At 37.1% G+C, this 15,034-nt stretch overlaps 1 protein-coding gene across 1 annotated transcript in view; it reads left to right on the top strand.

The window, feature by feature from the left end:
* The first annotated feature begins 353 nt into the window (after window positions 1–353).
* The window catches only part of NOX3 (NADPH oxidase 3), a 37,275-nt gene continuing 22,594 nt past the window's right edge, over window positions 354–15,034 (top strand). The window contains exons 1-6 of the mRNA XM_026044395.1: window positions 354–398; window positions 1,041–1,136; window positions 1,339–1,449; window positions 2,944–3,028; window positions 11,587–11,732; window positions 14,685–14,866. Of these exons, the coding sequence (XP_025900180.1) occupies window positions 354–398; window positions 1,041–1,136; window positions 1,339–1,449; window positions 2,944–3,028; window positions 11,587–11,732; window positions 14,685–14,866 (665 nt within the window). The remainder of the gene's footprint in view (window positions 399–1,040; window positions 1,137–1,338; window positions 1,450–2,943; window positions 3,029–11,586; window positions 11,733–14,684; window positions 14,867–15,034) is intronic.

Below are 15,034 nucleotides of genomic sequence, written 5' to 3'. Positions count from 1 at the left end.
AAAACAACAAACAAATAAAAATAAAACAGAAAATTAAAAAAAAAAAAAGGCAAGAAACATAGAAACAATTTAATGAAAGCTTCTCTTATTTGTTGAGAAATAGTTTTGGAAAGAGGAAGCACTGGACAACAACCAGTGTTTTATTTGCCCAGGTCATAAGACATGTCTGTTAGGTGATCTGTTCTTGTCAGGGAGTCTTTAATTAGAAAATTCCTAGAGAAAGCTCTCACTAGGTGCTCATTGAGATCTAAAGACAGAAGAGTTAGTAGAAAAGCCAGAGGAATGGCCAGAGACCTCAGGTTACACTGGAAGGCAAGAGTGAGCTGCGGCAAGCACAGGAAGAGGCACTCAAGATGGAATGCTGGATTTTAAATGAAAAACTGTCAGTCCTGTTATTAGTGAGTATTTTTAGCATTAAAAAAAAAGTAATTGGGCATATATAAATATTTTAAGTTTGCTTAAAAGACATTTTATGGTTTGCTTACAGTAATACTCCCAAGCTAAATGTAAAACTTGCTATAAAATATTCAGCAGCCTTTTTACAACTACTCTTAAAAACACTTTAAAGTCTTACTCTTTTAATTATTTTTAAGTCCATGTAGTTTAGTCTCAGATAAAGGGAACAGAGAGATGGAATTGTATTTCACATTGTATTCTGGATTATTTTCGGATGCTTTGGTGAGCTGGGATGAAAGGGCAAACCTCCCCAGCTCCTAATTCCCTTCGTTTCTGAAATTTTTTAATTTTAGATTCTGTTGGCTTTTCAGAGACCAAGCTAAGTCCTGCCTCTAGATCAAGTTTGCTATCACACAGAAGATGCCATTTACATCCTGTATGGGATGTGTGAGGATATAATCCCACATTTCTAAAAAACAGCCTCATTTGAGCAAGCATTTGTGATTTCTATCACCTGTGATCAAGAGCTGATTTGTACACTGATTTTCACGTGTCTCTCGGATTTTTTTTTTAAACTATAACCATAACAAGTCTTATATGCAGTAAAAATATTGTAAGTCATCAATCCATGGCCTGTTTTTCAGGTGCTATGGTTGGGACTGAATTTATATTTGTTTATTGATACCTTCTACTGGTATGAAGAGGAAGATGCTTATATTTATACACGGATTATGCTGGGAGTAAGTACAAGTTAGATTGTTAAAGGGGTCCATAGGGAGAATGTATGAAGAGCATGATTTTATTCACATCATTCATGATAATAATTTTCCTGATGTTTCAACAGTACTTTTTACATATGAGTATTATGATAATAAATACTTTTCTTTTGTTCTTGCTATACCAAATTTGCAATCTAATTTCTTCATATTGCTATGTGTACAGTCAACATTGGCTTGGGCGAGAGCTTCTGCAACATGCCTTAATTTTAACTGCATGCTAATCCTGTTACCAGTCAGTAGAAACCTAATTTCACTCTTACGAGGAGTAAGCACTGTAAGTACCACTTTTCAAATAACCATACTATCCTCTTTTTATTTCTACATTTCAGCAATATTGTCTGTATCAAACATTTTCAAAGGAACTTTAATTTTTGACAGAGAAGTCTGTATCCTATTGCCTAGTTATTACTGCTTAAATTCCCAGATATTCATGACTGAAGAGAAATAAATGGTTTGTTTAACACAGTACTCTAAACGCAACATTGATTTTGGCAGCCACTGCATAGCACAGTGCTACAAAAATGGGACATAAGAATGCAATTTAGCCAAATAGAGAAAATATGTATCCTGTGTAGCCGCAAAGTGAAAACCAGAGAGAGAAAATGTATAGATAAAAGTGCCATAAGGATGAAAAGGAGCATGGTTAAGTACTTGCTGCTGAGTGGCCACCTTTCAGCTCCTTCCTTCTTGTATACATGTGTTTTTGTAATTGAGTGGTCATCTGTTTAGAGACATTTATATTAACTGCAGCATCCTACATAGGAAGTGCTCAAGGCTTTAGCTCTACTTAGCCAAGGCTTCAGCTGACAGGGAATTATTACTGTCAGGAGAATTCCAAACACCCACGTTTGAGGAAAAAGTCACCCGTCACTTCACCCGTTACTTCATAATTCAAAAAACAACAGGAATTTCACAATCACATTTTTTTTTTAACCTGTATTTTTTTTTCAGTTTTGCTCTTCCTTCTTTAGACTTAGAGTACTGTCACATATCAAACAGTCCTCAGCAATCGACACTCTTTTATAGCAGGTTGAATTCAGAAGATTTTTCAGAAACTTAAGGAAGGAGGCTCTGGACTTCTGGAAAGGCATCTGAAAGTCTTGTTGTATTTATCAGTGCATAAATTAACAATAAGTATTTCCACATACAGTTATGTGCTGTGTAAAAACTTAGAGAATAGAGTGCTTTCTTGAATATAGTCAAAATTTTGTCTTTCTGATCAATGTTGTCATCTTGAAGAGCATCTTCAAGATAAAGCATGCAACCAACTGAGGTCCAGACAGCCTTATTTCCCCAGAATTTGCATTTCATGAAAGTGGCTAAAACGTTTTCATGCAGAGCTACCTTTGCCAGCAGTTTAGCTGTGTTCATGCAATAAGACTCGAGCTGCACGCAGTGGTGGCCCAGCTGGGCTGTGTATGGTATGGTACCAGCTGGGCTGTGTATGGTATGGTACCAGCTCCAGCACTGGTACATCAGCAAATGAGCTAATCCCTGTCCCAGGTAAACCACACAGAATTACAGCTCACTGCAGCAGAGTTTTAACCAATCTGGTTTTGAACCACCATGTAGGCTGAATAGCTTTAAGAAATACTGGAGTGTAGCTATGCTAACAATAATTACATGGGACCCAAAGATAAGGCTAAACCAAAAATTTCCCTGAATTCCTTCATTTTAAAAGTACTGAACTCATCTCCTATCCAAGGTGATATTAAAGGGTGAGTTATAAATAAGAATGATATAAAACAAATTTTGATTTTTCACCAAGTGTTGTGGAAGAGCACTGAGGAGACAACTTGACAAAAACATCGCATTTCACAAGATGGTTGCCTATGGAATAGCTGTAAATGCAAGTAAGCTCTCTTTTCATTTTTTCTTCTTTACCTTTGAAACGTTTTGAATTTCACAGTGATTTACAGCCTAATGCTGTAAGCCCCATCAGCTCTGACACATGTGCTACTTTAGTGCGATCATTTGTTGACTGCAACTTTAAATAGGTGTAAAGGTTCCATCCAATTAATCATTCACGTCCTTGTTTTCAACACTTGATGAACTTTCTGTTTGGGTAGTGGCAACTATTTGCCCTTTTATGATCTTGACCAATTTGTGTCCTCTTAGTATAAATAACTTCTTTAAATCCTTGGGAGTGGATGTTTGGAGAATAGATGTGGCATTGTAGTCTGATTTTTTAAAGGAAATTACACTTGTGAGTTGCTGCTCATCTGTCCACACCTACATCCCCTTCTTCAAAAATTTTTCAACCAGATAAAAAATTTCATCAAAATTTGAAACAAGCAGTTATCTCGAAAATATTCATGACTTGCAAATTTTAGAAAAAATAGGTGAGGGGGTTCAAGGAGCTAATGACTTCTTTCAGAGAAATGCTGCAAGTCTGTTCAGTTTCACCAGCAGACTTAATGAGCCTGTTCATGTTGTTCGCTGGCCTGTCCAGGAACAAAACTTAGCACTCTTCTGTTCCCAGGTGATTAAAGGACCTGGAGAGGACTGGAGCAACTAGGAATTTAGACAATATGAGGGGAAGAGGAGATACAATGAGAGTAGGAAGGATGTGCAGAGAAGGAAGAATAAAAGCTAATAGTAGGACGTAAATATGTAAAGATGGAAAGGTACCTGGGACAGAGGATGTTGTTCTCTTTGGTAATTAGATTTCTGAAAGTTCACTGTTCTTAGGACATTTTGTCATTAGACTGTGGTCTCAGCCTATATTTTTAAAAACATCTATTTGATCTTGGGCATGTTGAGATGCTTAGGGAAGTCCCATATTCTATAGTCACTTTATGACCAAAGATATCAAAGGGAGATAGCCCATTGTTTTAAAAGGAAAAGGAGGTAAATGAGTTTATGGCAGTTATTTACAGCACAATGCATTCTCATATAACCATTTTTCCCCCCAGTTGTCACAGTGGACCTTGATTCCAGTATTCTTTTCCCTATATACAAGGCAGAAGCTCTTGTTTGCATGTATGCATGTATACTCTTGTGCCCACATAGTTAGACAAGTACATGGGGTCAGAGATACCATTGTGATCCAACAACTAAAATTTCTTCTTTCTATATAAGGGTAAAATTTTTGGAGAGGAAGGCATTCGGATGAGAATGTGCTTCTAAAAATGTATTACAATGATTTGCTTATCTGTCATGTCCATTCATTTATCAGAGTTCAGTTTCAGCATAAAGCAGATTCCTACAGAATGCAACATTGCTTCTTTAATTAACAAATCAACCCAGGAATGTAAATTAACCAACTTCTACTTGTTGTATAATTTGTCATGCTCCAAAAAGAAAGCAAAACTGCGCAGTCAAACCTTTTAGGTTATATATATAAACATATAAAATGTTTGCTAGTGCATTAAGGTGGACAGTTTAGGAAGTGCAAGTTTATCAGAAAAGTGATTACTTTATGGCTTCAGCAATTCCAAAGACAAATACACAGGAGCTGATGTCAAATGAAAGAAAGCACCATTATATAATTCTGTCATTCTAGAGGGGATAAAAAATGAAGCTTTGGGGTTTTTTTAGGAACATCAAATGGACAGATAGCTGATGAAATTGTTGATGAATAAAAAAAAATACCACAGAGTCTGATAAACAAAATATGACAACTTAGGAACATGCTTCTTTAACCAATAAGTGAGAAACAAATATCTTGTTTGGGAAAACACTACATCATTTTACAGTCAACTTTAGATAAAGAAGGGCCAGAAACTCAGTAGTCTTGAAATTTAATTTAAAATACATAAAAAAATCAATCTTCATAACACATAGTATAAGAAAACCACAGTTTCCATTTCTCACAACAGAGGTACCTACAATCATAGAGAGTACCTTATTATGACATTTAAGTGTTACAATGATATGTAAATACAGATAAGTCATTTTCCACTCATCTGACACATTATTTATGCAAGGACTACCTTTCTTGCTTTTTGTTACACAAAAACATAATGAAATCCTATTGAACTGTTGCAGCTTAGTCATTCTTAGCTAAGTTAAAGCTCTCTCCTTATGTGTTCAATATCCTAAGTGTGGCAGCAAGAAGTTAAACCAATTTGCAGATCAGGTATCTAATCTTATCCTCACAAAATAAAATTGTAGACTCCTTTGTTATTAAAGCAACATGTTTTCATCTCAGCTTGCCAGGTGGTGTTATTCCAGGGTGTTTATTTAATAGCATACTAAAAATAGTGTGACATTAGTACTGTCTGGCTCCTACAACTAGCTCAGTCAAGGTTTGTGTGGCTTTGGAAAAAGTACCTCTGTAGCTTTAATTTTTCATCAACTCTAATAGAAATTCAAATTTGGGCTTTAATTGGTCAAGTTATAAAGGAATATAATTAGAGACTAGTGAAAGAAGGAAGAAAAAGAGAGTAAACAATGCTATCTATAATCAAGTGCATCATTGAAAATTCAGTAAAGGGAATTCTGCTTAGTTTGGCTTCCTGAGTTCTGCATGCCTGTCTATGATAAGAGCTGTCTGGGAGTTATTCACCCTCTAATAAATCTTCCTTATAGACCCGTAACTCAACTAGAATAAAATCATAGTTTCACAGACTCTCAGTTTGATCAATGCAAATCATCCTAGACTTTTTGATTCAAATGGACCTTTTAGTTGAGAGGCATTACATTGAACCCAAGGATATCTTTAAGAGATGAGTAAATAACATTACGTACAACACATTTCTCTTATTGTGTTGTTTTCACCATCGTGAGAAAGCACATCCATGTATTTTCTAAAGTAAGGAGTGTTTGGGGGGATTCCTTTGTCTTTCCATTGGCATGTCTTGAAGAATTAATTGCTTCTCCTGTTGCTCTGGTGTTTGCAGAAGGTTATACAAATGCATAGCTCCAACAGTCTTTGACTTATGATATGAATAAAGCTCAAGGAATTAAGGGAGAATAAAGGATGAAATGAGAAATCTTTTGGAATTATTCTGTTTGAAATAGTGTTTCCTTCTCTTCAAAATTTCCAGTAGTGTGTATTCCTTTAGAAATATGCAAAATAAAGACAGTAGTGGTGCCAGATGTGCTTAGTTTCTGGCAAGCACTGAAAATGCTATAGCTGAAAGACTAAAAAAAATTTCAGTTTTCAACTGCATATTGTTAATGATGGGTATAGAGAATTAGCCATGTGAAGAGATTAAAGATGCATTTTTGTGTAAATTAATAAGTTTTTAGGAAAGCAGATTTTTATCTTAAGAAGAGGTTTAGTTGAAATCTGAGTTCTGGACTTTCAGAATTTGCAGATTTTTTCGATCTAATTTCAATTAAACTTTTTTTTTTTCAGTCAGATTGTTTAACTCTTGGAATTCCTAGAAAGCACAAGGAGTAAAATTACTATAAATTAAGGATGATAAACCTCCAGCTAGATTAAAAAACAGCCATCTGCAAATTCTTGTTTGATGTAAATAACCATTTTAAAAAATATAATGCAGGTCGTGTGTGGTGACTATTGCCTTAGATTTAACATCACCTATGCTTTTTCTGTTCAAAAGACAATATGAAGTCGAATGAAGAGTTACATGTAACTAGAAGTGACACAAGGTAGTGGATGGCATCGGAATCCCATCTGGGTTAGCACAGAAGACCCAGGGTCTTCGTGAAATTCCTGCAAAGCCACTCTCTTCACTGTGAGCAGAAAGGCCACCATTTGCCCATCTGATTTTCTCATGAGATGTTGGTTAATCAAAACATTTAACTTCGAGCAACAAACTCCAGTTTGATTGTTATCCTGTACAGGCATGTAGAAAAGGGAGAGGGAAATCTTGCCCTCAGATAAACACATGCAATTTCTGTTTAGTTCAATGAGAGTTGTGCATGCTTCACTGAAGGCACAATTGGCTGAATAAGACTAGCTAAATTGACCAGACTTTCAAGATAATTTAATTACATCTCTTTGTATTTAAGAACATGTACAGTAAACACCATGCTCTAATAGCAACCCTTTTCTCCCTCCCTCTTTCCAATAAAACCTTTTATTTGATCTCAGAGGTGGACTAGATAGAACATTTCAGGGTCAGATACAAATTAATACATGTTAAGTGCTTTAACGGTTCCAGATGTTGTTAAAAACAACAGCCTGAATCCTTCAGTCTTCATAAACTGATATCAAAAGGAATTTTACTTTAGAGATTGCACGGCTTAATTTATACTTAGTCATGCAGAATGAGAAAAAAAATGCTGAGATATAGTACCTTAAACTTTGTATTCATGGCTATCCTAGTGGTGTGTATGTGTATATACACACATACTTATATACACAAAATGTAGAAAGCTCAGATTTCAGAAATTTGCATGTTAATTTTGGAAATCCTTAGTAAGTTCTGTACACTGCAGATGTAAAGGACTTTCAGAAAATAAACTTTAAGGATGTAAAATATTTTAGCTAATGACAGTGTATCCAGTACCAGACTGTAGCTTGCTACAACTATTGTGTATTAAACGAACCACACTGAAAATGGAATTAGATCTTTGCATTACTCCTACTATCCAGCTATAATTCACTTTTAGATTGCATCATTTGTTCCTAGTGGCACACAAGAAACCCATCAAAAGTAGCACTCAGGGCAATATTTAAGATCATAGGAGATCCAGGGAAACCAGCATACTAAATGCGTTCATTTCAATGTTAGTATTTTCCTGTGTTTCATTATACTCTGTATGCGAACAGTCACCACAGAGTAGTTTGCAGAAAAGACCTATCTTATTCATTCTGGTAGACTTCTATGCCTTTAATACCCTCTACCTGGATAGTTGAAAGCTGGAATGAATGTCACCCAGGAAGGAAGAAGATATAAATCCCAAAGAAGACAGTATGACAATGTTTCCAGTGGCAGTAACACCTGCAATAAAGTGGAATAAAATGCTGTTGGACAAAAGCATTTCTTAAAAGCCTGCAGACCAGATGGAGAAGCTTACTAGTTTAAGTTGCAAAAATCTGATCTTCTAGGGAAAAAAAATAAAAGCAACATTGAATTTTGCAATTAAATTTGGGGCTAAAATAATTATTGGGAATGTATGTCTACTCAACCTATGTTTTTTTTCTATTCAAATTCAAAATCACTGTTAGAGTGCATGGATTTCTGACAGTCTGGGAGGAACTACCAACTCATTTCATGCTCAACACTCAGCATACATGAGTAGTACTAGGCTCTCTGTCGCTGTTGACCTGGCTAGAATTTTTATGTATCACAGACAATCTCACAGACAATCTGAGAAAATGCAAGACTTCATAGTCTTCTAAACAACAAAACTTTCATCATTGTGCCTTAGAACTTCACAATGTGCAGCATTTAATTTCTAAGATCTGTTTACTTCAGCAGAGAGAGATAACATGTTTTGCTTTGAAAACAGATTTAAACTTCCACCTATAGCAAATCTACTTTAAGTAACAGAAATAGTGCATAACCTGCAGCATATACATTTCAGGGAACCCTCGGTAAAACAACAGAAAAACACTGTGAAATTCATCTAGTCCAAGGCTGTGGTGACTATTTGCTTCATATTGGAGTTATTAGGAGTGCTGTGCATGTATAGAAGGCAAAAGGCACAAGTGTCACTCCTGACTTAGTCACTGCCCAGTAGCAGATGGCAGGGTAAGCCTGCTCAGCCCAAGCCCACTCAGAGATTCACTGTCAGGTCTCCCTGTTTTGGAAACTTTTCTGTCCTCTTTGCCATGGGCAGGTGTTGGGCTGTGTGCAGCCCTCAAACCCACCGCAGCCACCCCTCAGGCTCACCTCAGAATGAGCTCTTTCAGCTATCAGAGAAATCAGGTCCTTGTCAAGCAGCAGCTTGGTTCCCGTCCAGCTGGATCCAGTAACACCCTCACCAGGCCAAAACATCTGCTCTGAAAGGAGCTCCATCGAGGAGCAGCTCCCCCCACTTCCCACTCAGCACTTAAAAGTACTGTTACACTTAAATACATAAACAGTGTTTATATACTGCTTATCCATCAGCCGTACGCTCGGGAACAGATTGCCACAGCCCCCGCACAGCTGCTGCTAAGCCTGACAGCTCAGCACCTCTCAGGTATTTTGGTTTCAAAGATCTGAATCTAGGTGCCTTGCTCTCTGCTCATGCCGCACCTCCCACATCCTAGCTCCCTATCTCAGCATTGCCAAATCTCTGGGACCCCAGTCACATAGGCAAGCTCCAAGGAGGTGCTCCAGTATGATGTTGGCCAGATTGTTCCACATACAGCAGCTAATCCATAAAAACACACACAGAACAAGTTGGGTCAGACAGTCTGATACCTTCTAATGCTGGTAGGCACATCATATATGCTGTTTCATAAAACTGACCAACCTTCAGCCTAAAGCCACTTAGATTGCTTCATTCCATTATCCCGTTTATTGAAAGGTTATTTTAGAATCTCATTCCTCTGATGGCCTGAATCTGTCTTCTAATTTCCAGGCTCATTTTATTTCTCTGCAGCTTATATCTATTTGGATTCAGCCTCGATCCCGTTGAAGCTATATTTCGGTTTGTATAAATAATATATTATTCATTGGACCCAAGATTCAGAAAAGAAAAAGGGAACTTGATTTTGCAATGGGGTGCTCAGAACTTGGGATACTCACTTGTCATCCCTGTGCTGATAAATTGTTGATTATTCTTATTAAAGATTATGTCAGAAGTCAGCTCCCAAGAGAATAGCCCAGTGGCTAGGGCCTGTGCCTCAATTTAAGTCCCTACTTTAAATTATGTACAAAGAGTAATTTAAAATAGGTCTCTCATCTACCAGTGAGCATCTAAGTATGGGGCAATGGGGTAAAATATGTGTCAAGCAATGATGTGGGGGGACCTATGCTATCATTCCCTTGTGGATGATATATACAATCCAGAAGGGCTTCAGAGTGCATGCCTACCACAGTGCCTAGCCCATCTCTACAGGGATCACATCAGGAGAAGTGAAAACAGCTCCTCACCAGCCAGGATAGACAGCCTTAGCTCCTCCTGAGAGGCAGAACGTAATCTTCCACCTTTCACACTGACTGCTTTGAGTGCTTCTATGGCCAGAGTCTGGCTTTAAATCACTTTCCCCTGCCCAGAGCTCTTCCAGGCAGTGTGCAGGAGCTCACCTCTCACGTGGAGCAATGTAGCTCACTAAGTGGACACATACCCAAAGGACTTCACAATATCAACGTCCTTATGCACTGTGTTTTTATTTATGGTATGATTAGTCTAAAACAGCTATCTTGGGCAACTAGAAACTTTGAATTGAAACAAAGAAAAAAGTGAAATAAAACTTCTGAGAGAACATTATTGTTCAGGGAGGCAGATTAGTTTGGTTTTACCTCAATTATTGCACTTTAGAAAGGTCTTTATAATGGTCAGGCACAGGAACAGAAAAACACTAAAAAAGAGATGATGATGGGAAGCTAATTATAAAAACTAGAAATAGTGCATCCTAATAGGTGTACTGTAAACATATAATTGCTTTCATTGTTTTCCATACTAAAGTATTAAATATTTTTCATTAATGACAGCTGTCTTACAGTAGATTTTAGAATCTCACATATTTAAGACTGTGAAACTCTGCACCTAGCATGATTTATGTCAGCCAATAATGGAACAATCTTTACATCCTCTCTTTTGAAATGAAGATATCTCCATTCAGGAAAAGGTTTATGAGTGTTATTTCACTTTCAGGCATTTTTTTTTCTAAATTAACTATCTTGTGTACCTTTTAAGAACAAACCAAGCGAAGAGATGGTGTATGACCATCTGGGCAAACCATAACTAATATCAATGTGCTAGTGATTCAGACCTTTTCCTCAAAATCACAGTCCCTCCTGTTTTCCCTCACTGAAGTAAATATTATCATGGCCCATAATGGGCCCCTCCTTATTTCACATAAAACTTGCCAGCTCTACTTTCATAAAGTGATGCTTGCTCATATGGGAAAAATTGGGATACCTCTCTTAAATCTCCTCTGGTATATGTTGTAAATCGTTCAGAGCCAGAGTGCATATGTTAATGTCCTGTGTCACAACATTAGATCAGACCACATCCTAATTTTAACAAAATCTAGGGATTTTAATTAGTTACCTCATTTTGAACTATATAAATCAGGGGCAAGTGCTTTTATCTCATCTCTCAAGAGATCCTCCTTCTATAACCCTGAAGAGTGCAGGGCACTTGACAGTAAACATGTGAGATCACACTGGTGCTTTTCTTCCTCTCTGCAATTCAAAGCAGTTGCTATGCATTAGACAACAATAAATTTTTCCTGTTGTTGCTAGTTCATCATGGGGAGCTCTCAATTAACTCTTAACTTAGTCTTAATTTAACTCTTTTTGAATAGTTTATAATATGCTTATTGATATTCCTCTGGCATAGAGGACACGTGTAATTGCATCTTCAGTTTTACATCATCCTTCCTCGGCTGCAGGCATCCATATTGTTGCCCACTTGATCAACATAGAGCGGTATCATAGGAGCCAATCGAAGGAAGCAGGTGGGTTGCAGAATAAACTTTCTGGCCTTGGCAAGAACTCACATGAGAGCTACCTGAACCCAATCAGGACCTACGAAACGGTAAGTTGTCATTTTGGGGGTTTCCTCATCTAAAAAGCTTTCCTCTGTGGATTCTTTTGTCAGTGAAACTGTGTTTCAAAGCCTTTTAACCAGAGCAAGAAGGTGCTGCCTGAGGTTAACCTCAATTTCAGCTAAGAACACTTACTCTGAGCTGCAGTTTTCAGGTTGCTAAGCTCAAAGAAATGTCTATGGTATTTTAATTAGTTTGTCAGAAGGCAGCTGACAGGGGCAGATCAGCAGTGTTATGAATAGTAGACTATAAAACAAAGCTGCAGAGATTTTATAAAAATTAGATTCAGCTTTTGATATATGGAACAAATACAGCAACTTCTTTTCAGAAAGAAAAAAAATAATAGCACACAAATATATTTCTTTCACAGCTGATTTTTGGCTCTCCCCATGGTTATGTGCTATCTTCCTAGCTTGGATGCTGAGTCTGTGCTGTAGCTTATAGAGCTTGGCTATTCCTTGGCTACAAGGAATTGCATGTGAAAAATCACCTGGAGGCACGCTGCTTGTCAGAGGCAGTTTACTGAGAAGCTAGCGCAGGTGCATGTTCTTCAGAGCCAAAAAAGATCTCACTTCTGTAAAAAAAATGGCTCTAGTTTGGGTGAAAAAAAAAAATAGTTGTGCTTCCTCTTCACTTCCTATATTATTTCACAATAGCATGGATAGAGCTCTTCCTCCTACTATTCATAAGAATAAATAAACCTTTTTCTGTAATGCATGCTTGTAGAAAACATGTAGAAGTTGATCAACCTTTTCATTTTATTGCAGTATACCATACATCACATAGATGCCATTTGCTTGCTTGTGTATACTACTGCACACCCTAGACTTGAAAAAGAAAGTCTGCAGCACTATTGAGACCCTCACATGTATTGTGTCTGCTCTTCAGAAAATTACCAGACACTCAGCATGCAACAAAGGCCACTCAAACACCAAGGAGCAGGCTCTTTCAGTCACTGGTGCCCTCCCCTGAAAGCAGAAACAGAGAGAAATGACAGCGGGGCAGCCATCAGTACAGCTTCACAGTATTCACAGATGTGAAGGGCTTTGTCCCGTTTTTGTTCATTTGTTTTGTTTTGTTTTTCTCCATTCTTTTTCAGTTTAGATAATGTGGTTTTGTATCTTTCCAAGCAAACAAGCAACCAAATCCTAAGTTTGAAGAAAAACAAGCAAATGAAAGAGCTCAGCAATAGGAACACAGAGGTCCTGATGCAAATGTTGACAAAAGAGTCAGATTTATCATTCAGGACAGCAAGTGAGGACTAAAATGCACAGCCCTTTCTGTGCACTCTCTGCTCACTCTCACTGCATAAATGTGACATTTTCACCTAAAAGACAGTAGAGCTTACACTGCAGAATGGCAACTTACCTTCTTCCAGTGGTTACTTACAAGCCTTTTTTTCTCCTCTAAGCATTCTCACTGTGATATAATTGAGTGATAGGCCTCAAATTAACTTTCAGAACCTAAATATCCTTTAGAAAGGAGGCTAGCACTTTCTGCAATTCCTTTCCAGATTTCTCACAGGCCAGAAAACTACATGACAATTTACAGTCTAGATTATCAGTCTAACCTCTAATACTTAACATTTTTTTTATTGTTCACTTGTATCTTAGTAGTACATTCAGAAGTCATAAATTATGAAGGAAAGCAAATAAGAGATTGTTCCAGTCTTCACAGAAGAAAGTTCTAAGAGCAACAATTCAGGTTTTCTTTTCAGTTTCCTTGTACCCCTATAGTAGCAATGCACTAAGTGCCTTTCATATTTTCCCTTATTTCATCTCAAGATGCAAACTAGCCACTGTAGTAAAAACATTTAAAACATCACCTAGGTCAATCCTGTTGAAATGTAACACAATCTGAATATACTCTTCCTAGGCAATTATTTGAAAATGTACTGTGTGCTTTCAAGTGAGAACTTTTGAAAAAAAGATTTTACTGTAAAAAATGACTGTAAAGATAGCAAAAGCAGAATTTTATAACCTCTAGGATTTCCATATCAAATGAGTGCACTTTACAGGTACAATATTGTGGGGTTTTTTTTTTCCTCATCTAATAAGCTTCAGGCTCCAGAAGGCATGATGGTCCCTTCCTTCCTGAGCATCAGCACTGGAAACACAGACAAAATTTGTAGGCCAAATGGAGACTTCACTTACACTCTACCAAAATATTCTCACACACTCTTCTCATGTGTGTGCGATTTTTACAGCCTTTCCTTCTGTTTTGCACTTTATAACTGATATCAGTATGTGTTCAAAATAGACCTTTATTCTCCCTTCAGTTGATTTTGATGGGTTTAGACAGAAGTAGGTAACAGACTTGTGCTAAGGTCTGCTAGTCATGCTGCCACAGCCCAAGAGATTAAAGTTTCAGCACTAACAATCATAAAATTGGAAATATAAGTAGATATTTTTAACCATAAAAATAATTATTCTCCAGTATATCTCTAGGTAAGCGTGAGGAATAAGTGAGATATACTATGCAGATAAATGAGAGCATACCATTTTTATACATCATTTGAAGGATGTAAGAAAACCATGTACTTTGAAGCAAAGTAAGTATGAAGTAGTCCCACATGTTTTAGGGTTGCAGGTGCCTTCATTTTTATCACCTTCAGATGAATAAACAGATTTGTAATGTTCTTTTAATTATTACATCTCTAGGTATAATCTTCTCATTTGTCTAATATTTTTCCTTTCTTTTCTGAGACACTTTTTTGTATCCTCTGGGATAAGTCTAAGTGGAAACAGAACAGAATGGTGTGTTCCTATGCTATCTCTAGGTTAAAAGAGGACATTTGCCTTGCCTGTGTTTCTTGTTCCAGTTTTCTGCCTGTGCTGAAAATAGAAGTTGGATTACAGCATCACATGTTAATGTGATGCTGAAATATTATTAATAACATAATATTATTAATAACAAAAATAATACTTTTTTTCTTATTCTAGAACACATTAGGAGAGGTTCTAACAACCACAGCTGGGGTAACTGGAGTTGTGATTACTGTGGCTTTAATTCTCATCATGACTTCATCCACGGAGCTCATCAGAAGGTCGTTCTATGAGGTGTTCTGGTACACCCACCATCTCTTCGTAGTTTTCTTTATTGGTTTAATATTGCATGGTATAGGGTGAGTATCTGCATGAAGTCTGTCAGATATATGTATACAGTCTGAGATGAAACAGGATTCAGATCTGTAGTATTCTTTGCTTACATTAACAAGCTGCTGGGATCTTTGCTTAGAGACAAACTGCAAAATGAAAGCACTTCGAAATTTAAAGGCATCATTTTTATGAGG

The sequence above is a fragment of the Nothoprocta perdicaria genome, unplaced genomic scaffold (genome assembly GCF_003342845.1).
Source record: "Nothoprocta perdicaria isolate Ctin4 unplaced genomic scaffold, notPer1 scaffold_36, whole genome shotgun sequence".
Classification (NCBI taxonomy): domain Eukaryota; kingdom Metazoa; phylum Chordata; class Aves; order Tinamiformes; family Tinamidae; genus Nothoprocta; species Nothoprocta perdicaria.
The sequence above is the reverse complement of the archived record's forward strand: the minus strand, read 5'-3'. Positions and strand labels throughout refer to the sequence as shown.